Here is a 7,061-nt window from a genome sequence, read left to right as displayed (position 1 = left end):
TACTCGTGACCTTCCACTCCCTTGAATTACCTCAGAGTTGCTAGCCCTCCCCAACAGTGGCGTGCCTCAGTTTCCCTCTTGTACCACAGATCAGGCTTAATGTGTGAGGCTAAAATGCTTTTCCTTAGCACAAGGTGTTGGTTGGTCAGTTACTGTGGTCTGCTGGGTCTAGAGTGTCAGACCTTATCATCAGCTCATGAAATAAGGGGAGTCGTCACTCCCTCACATATCCACTGGGTCTCGAGGTTCGACTGACCCCCACTTGCGTTCAGAACTCCCTTGTGGGAGAGCCCTGGTGCGGCTGGAATCATCTTACTTCTCAGAGACCTGGGCAGAGGCATTCACTCTCCACTCATTACATTCACACTCAGCAGGCTTTTCACACAGAAATTTTCAAACAACACTGTTCCCCCCAGGGGCAGCAAACAACACGTTTCCCCCCAGAACCACAGCAGTTCCCAGCACTGCATAAATCTAGGTGCCTTATGTCCGGACCCAATACAATTTTCTTCCCGTTCCCGGGGTGGCACCACCAAAACCACAGCAGTTCCCAGCACTGCATAAACTTAGGCCTACTCGGGGGTAAGAATACATCCTCCCCGGAACCGCTTTGTGTCTGACCTTGTTACAGATTCAAGAAGTTCGGATGGCGTGAGCCTAGCGAGGCAGACGACCCCACAGGCAGTTCTCCTCCACACCCCAGTAGAGATTTCAAAAGGTCTCTTACCTCTCGTTTGGCGCCCTGAGGGTGAAGGGGGACGGTCTGCAGCCGCTGTCGCTGTCCTCAATCGGGCGTTGCCATCCGAGTCATGGCACCATATTGTGGAAGAAAACATTGTCCTCATTCTGCGTTGTGTTTAAGCAACAAGTAGCCAGAGGCAGTTTTATTACGAGCTGCAGCAAGAGAAAAACTGGTTCGGACATGGGGGGAGCCCCCCCCTCCGAGGCAGATCTTCGAATACAAGCAATTACGAAGCAGTTTATATACTGTCCATTACATATAATAACAATAACAGTTAGTCTCCTTCCCATTACAAACACCAATGGTTAACAGTTATTTTAGTTCCAGCCAGATGCTCCTTATCTCAAAGTCTCTGCCAGAGTCAGCATTCTATCCTTATCTCCGTATGGAGGCGAGAGGCAAAGGCAGCGTCTAATTACAGATCTCGCGTTGTCAGGCCACAGACTTAGCCTGACTCTTGCTCTCTTGTTAACAAGACCGAGATGGCTGCACACAAATTCCCTTATTCCTTTTTCCTGCCTCCACACCACTATTATTCTGCAACAGCAGTTGAACACGCGCTGTGTCTTGACACTGGTTCCAATGCGTACCAATACAAAGGACGTAACCAACAACACGTGTTACATTCGAGTTCCAGTTAAAACAGGAATATGCTACTCTTGAGCTGTGTGCCACACATACTGTAGTAAGTACAGTTATTATTGCAGGTGTCTTTTGGGCAATCTAAGGTCCTCTAGTTCTGCCACTGTGACGGGGCACTCCCGCCCCACACTCAGAGCGCGCAGGGGGACGCCGGGCGGACACACCGGGGGGTGGTGAGCCCGGTCAGGCTCGCCACGTCGGGCGGCATGGACGCACTGGAAGTCGGCGCGGGGAGCGTCGGGAGGCAGAGGGCGCCGACCGGCAGGGCCCCGGAGGGAGGGGCCCGCGAGGCGCGGGCTGATGAGGTCACGGGGGAAGGGTGGCTGGGGAGCGTCGCCGGGGAAGTGACGGAGAGGGGGAGCGGAGCCAGCGGGGAATTTAAACCCGGGGTCGGCACGGTGCGAGGGGAGGAGGTGGACGGAGCAGGAGGAAGGAAGAAGGAGGGAGAGGTGAGACAGGAGATCACAGGAGGGACGGGCCAGGAGGCCTGGTGGAGTAGGAAGCGGCCCAGGGCGGGGTCGTGGATCCCATGAGCGGGTGCGTTTTGGGGCATTCCCCCATCCGCTAGGGAGGGACCGTGGGTCCCTGCCTTTAGGGCCCTGGGCCGGGGTTCGGAGAGGGGGCGGGCCCGAACCCCCCTACTCCGCTGACTGACGGATCCGGCTCGGGTGGAAGCACGAGTGTGCGCAATAAAAGGGCCATCGGCCGTGGTGGTGGCTATTTATGGTTGACTCTCTGTGATAGACCAGTTTGTAGTTGACTCTCGGTGACGAACCTGTTCACAGCCACCTATAATTCTCCATGGAATTTCCTCTAATAGGAATATACCTAGAACTTTATACTGTTTCATGTTATGTCCCTTCTCACCATCCGGTTAATCTAAACTATTTAAATGTCTTCTATTTCTCCTCGCCTGGCAGTATTTCCATCATCACTTCTGCTATTTTTTCTTTTTTGAGGTGATAAGAAGAGAACACCAAGCAGACAGGCAATCATCCATTTGTATCATTTCTATTTTTATTTGACAGCTTCCAGTTTTATGTTAAATAGTATAAAACAGTCCCGTTGCTCAATTTGCATATAAATAAACCATAACTTACAATAAAGAACTTAAATAAAACTTGGATTTGTTTAAATACGGTTTAACATTATGTCAACCAATAAAACAAAAATAGATTCCAGGAATCTGTGTAATACAGCAGTAGCATCCCTGCAGCAGACGTGGTGCATTTCCAGCATCTTTCTAAGGGTATGTCTACACTACCACCCTAGTTTGAACTAGGGTGGTAGTGTAGACATAGCCATAGATACTAATGAAATACTCATTAGTCCGTAAACCAAAGAAACAGTGTAAAAACCAGTCTTTTAAATACAAATATATAATGGCAACACTTAACATACTATTGGCAAATGTCTTTGTGTAGCAATACATGAATACAATCAATAATACTATCCTATCAGGCCAAATTTGAATCCTACTGAGATCAATGGCCAATCTCGTATTGAAATCAGTGGAGACGGCCTTACACATTAGCAGCAGGTAAGAAATTGGCCTACACCCAGTCAGCTAGTGGCAGCTGAAATCAGAGAGGCGTCTTCTTGAAGCTCAGTTGCATGTGAATCTTTTGCTCAGAGGCGATAGGTGTTTGCTGTAAGACGCCAAGGTGGAAAAGCATCACTCCTGGTTCAAATAGACGTAGGAAGGATTTAGGGTTCCCATTTGCTGGGCTCTCCAATGTCTGGGGAGAGGCACAAGGTGGGAGGGTGTAAAGACCCGGCGTTTAGTTGCAGGAACTGGCCATGCACTTTAAGCTGCTGAACAGGCGGAACAGATTGAAGATCACAGATTCCTCCAGGCACCCAGGAGTTTTCTGAGATGGGGGAGAAGAAGGGAACACATTTGTAACAGAAAATGGCTGGCCAGTTAGAGATACCACAGGCTTGATGAAAGGGGAGGTGCAAATAGAGAACACAGAGCGTGCACAAAGCAAGTGAACAGAGGACTGTTTACATGAGGACGTCCAGGAAAGCTAATCTGAATTGACTGTGTGAATGTGAAGTGGGTTAGTTAAATGGCATTCAGTCCCTGTGTGAACCCCTTATTCCAAAGGAAAATGCTCTTAATTTGGTTACTTCCCTTTGAAAGATCATTTGAACTCTGAATGATTGCCTCCATACACGGATTTAATGCAGTGTCACTAATCCGCTTCAAACACGCACCGTTAGCTAAATCAGACTAATTTTCCTGGCTGTCCCTGTGTAGACGAGACATGACAAGCCCTCTAACCTAAGTAACGACTCATTTACACTGTGGTGTAATTCTAAGTATATAACAATGGGTGCTGTAGACTGGTTCATTATCCAGTAAGTTTGTATGAAGCAAAAGGGTTAGTGCTACATTTCAAGTGCATTATTTTGGCCTGGCTCTGATTCCTAAGAAGGCCTGGGCATGGGCAGATCTGTATGAATGAATTCTCTCTGGGCCTCTTTTCCCTTTGCCCAGCCCAGCACCTACCTCTCTTCAAAGGGAATAGCAAGTTGGTGTAAAGCTCTGCCAACAGCGCGAGGGAGGTGGGAATTCAGATTCCTCAGCATTTTGCACAAATCTAAATGATTTTGCGAGGCACAAAGCCCCGGCGGATCAGACACCACATGTTGACGTGAAACCCTACTATTTGGGTCCATGGCAGGACCCAAACTAGCCCACGAGGCAAAGGTAGGTTTCCGGTGCACGGCCTGTTGTAGTCTGACAGCAAATGTAATGACCCTTCGTGATCTGAGAGACTGGACAGCGGTCTGATGCAGTCTCAGGACACCTAGACTCCAGATTCCCTGGACAATAGACCGGGCGCAATCCTGCCCTTGCCCTGTGGGAAGGGAACGGAGCGGATTTGTTCCCATGCACGTGTGATGAATGTTTGCCTTGTGTATTTGCAAATATACTCACTGTCTTCTTGGCCTGGTGGAATTTTTGGAGCCATCTGGTCAGCCTCTCGGAGCGCTGATGGGAATGGAGATGATCCCTAATCTGAAAACAAAATCAGGCCATGGAGCAGATTGGCACATGATCAGAGGATTTCAGGAACAAGGGCCGAGTCTCCTTCCACTCGGTACAAACCCCCAGCAGATCTTGGTTGGTCGGAGGCTGTCTGCCTTTACACTTGAGGAAGCCACGCACCCCCGCCATGTTCTGTTAGGAATGCCCAGCAGTTATATGGTAGGGGGAGGCGTGCTTGGTGCAACCAAGAGGACTGGGAGGAACTCTGTCCCAAAGAAAGAGAATTTGCCCCAGAGCTGAGCAAGGGCGCAGGACACACTTTCACCCATGGGTCTGACTCCTCTGGGCTCCTCCCCATCCCAACTGGGATGTCCTGGGTACGTGAAAACAACAGTAGCTATGCTACAGGAAACTAATGTCTGCAGTGATACCAGATAGCAGGGCGCTGGGGAATCATTTTCCTAAATAATTAATCAAGTTAATTCGCTCATTCAGTCACGTCTATGAGCAAGGCATATAGCAACGACTTGATCCAGACACGACCCTTGTTATAACCTAAAACCCCAATTCCTGGCACAGGGATTACTAGATCTCTGATCCACTTAAGAAATTAAAATGGTTGGGAGTTCAGCAGGAAACTCCCAGTCTCACGGTGGCAAGAGACCTTTGCAAGCCAATACTCACGCAATTCCCCAAGTCCTCTCTGATGTGCCTCAGGTTTTCTAATGGCCTCATAAGGTTCTCGGACAGCGTGGCATCCTCAACATTCTCCAGGATGTGGATAGTGAAGTTCAGCTCCTCCTCTACCAGGATTACTCTGTCGTTAACCTGGGGAGACACCATGGAGGTAAAACAGGCTGTCCAGGGGAGTGGCAGATACAGCACGTTGATAAGAATGTCTGTGTTAGCAGTGGCAGGCTTAAGGAGCCTTTCCCAAACCACTGCCAATGGGAAGAGACCTAAGATGCCAGGGAGGTGTGAATCCACTTTGTACACACAGCCTGTGAGTCTTGTACCTTCGGACTCGGCTGCTTACACCACGATTTTATTTTCTGCTTGTCTTCACGTTCATGTCCTTCCTTGGAATCCACCCCTTGTGTGCTCCAGATCAGGCTCAAATCTTTTCGATGTTACAACAATCTGAAGACGTATTTCGGCAGCACAAGATTTCCCCCAACCCCTCCCTGGTGACTTGGGGAGCGGTTTCTGGATCTTCAAAGCGGCCATGCACAGACATGGATATGGTTTTAGAGAACTGAAATATTCTCTCGAGGGAAAACCAAAATACGGAAACAAAGGGTTTCCTGCCACACCACCTGAATCTGGCTATGTGAGGGGAGTTAACAAAGCTCAGTCTGGAAATAGAAGATAAAGAGAGGCGCAGACGAGTCAGCTGTAATAACGCCTCTGGGCTGTCAAGCACTAGGGATAAGGTTAGTGTCTTGGCTTGTATTAACCGGGGTCAGTGTTTTCAGGGCCAAGCTAGAAATGTTGAGATGTAAATTGTTTCCTCATTCAATCATCTGATAACATCTGAAGCCAGACAGTATATTGTGTGGTCTCCTGCCATTCTTTTCCACACGTTTGCGTTCTGCCCTACATATTATGCAGCACTTTTTAAACTGATCCACAGTTGCAATGTTCGTCAGGCTTTCCAGCCCTAAGAATATGCTAATTATAGAGAAAAAGGTGCAGATCCCAATCTGAGCTGACTTTGTCACTTGGGAATAAATTCCTTGTCTGTAACGATGTCCCTGTGGAGCTACACAGCGACCAGCTGAAATCAGAATCCAGCTTAGAGAAGAGACAGTCCCAAGCCTTTGGAAAGAGGCAACTCTTATTTCATAGCTTCGTCTCTCTTGGTAGCGGTCATTCTTACCGACAGAACTTTGACTTCCCACTTGCGGTGGAAAACGGTGGTGTTGCAGGTTCGGTCTGGCATGCTTGTCTCCTGGAGGCACAAAATGAGAAGACAGGGAAATGTAGAAAGCCAGCAAGACAGGTGAGACGTTACCCAATTCTGCTCTCGGTCACCTCATACAACCCCATTAAGGCAAGCAAAGGTGCAACGTCAAGGCAGCGTTTTACTCAACAGCTTGATCCCCTAAGAATGCTGCTGCACAAGAGTCCTGGCTCTTTCCAAGAAGGTGCCAAAGATGGGACAGGTGTCGATTACACACGCTGCTCATATTGCTTTGCTGCTGTCTGGCTCTGAACAGCAAGCGTGCAGAGTTTAACTGACAGCTGGCCTCCTTTTCATTCGACTGCGTTCCTGGTACGCAGCCGAGCTTTTCCGGGATACTCATTCCCAAACTATCCGAATACTTGCCAGAACTGAATATTTTGAGGTTTTTCCTTTGTTAGCTAAGACGTAATGAGGGATCCCCAATGAAGAAGATGCAGAGGCCAAGACTTCTCTCCATTTTATTCCACAACCCAAACATCCAGCCACCCTTATTTCACCTGCCCATCATACTCTAGAGAGAAGGCCGCTGCTGAGACTACAGCCGAGGATTCACCTCGCTATTTATTCCACTTATGTGTCTCCTTTGCACTTACAAAGTGATCTCGGAAATCCTTGAAAGCCTTCAGGTCCGTGGGTGGCAGGTTCCCGTACTTTGAGAGGTTGCACTTCTGAGCATCTTGGGGAAAGACCTCGGTAGCCATTGTCCATACCAT

General features: G+C 48.8%; 1 protein-coding gene across 1 annotated transcript; it reads right to left on the bottom strand.

The window, feature by feature from the left end:
* Positions 1-3,165: 3,165 nt before the first annotated feature.
* On the bottom strand, positions 3,166-7,061 carry LOC142830268 (interferon lambda-3-like). Its single transcript, XM_075934401.2, has 4 exons — positions 6,942-7,061; positions 6,262-6,333; positions 5,034-5,210; positions 3,166-3,255 (listed from the first exon to the last, which is right to left on the bottom strand). The coding sequence occupies exons 1-4, from the start codon at positions 7,059-7,061 to the stop codon at positions 3,166-3,168; spliced, it is 459 nt and encodes a 152-aa protein (XP_075790516.2).

The sequence above is a fragment of the Pelodiscus sinensis genome, chromosome 7 (assembly GCF_052426305.1).
Source record: "Pelodiscus sinensis isolate ZL-2025 chromosome 7, ASM5242630v1, whole genome shotgun sequence".
NCBI classification, from domain to species: domain Eukaryota; kingdom Metazoa; phylum Chordata; order Testudines; family Trionychidae; genus Pelodiscus; species Pelodiscus sinensis.
Note: the sequence above shows the minus strand (reverse complement) of the source record. Positions and strands in the feature narration are given on the sequence as shown.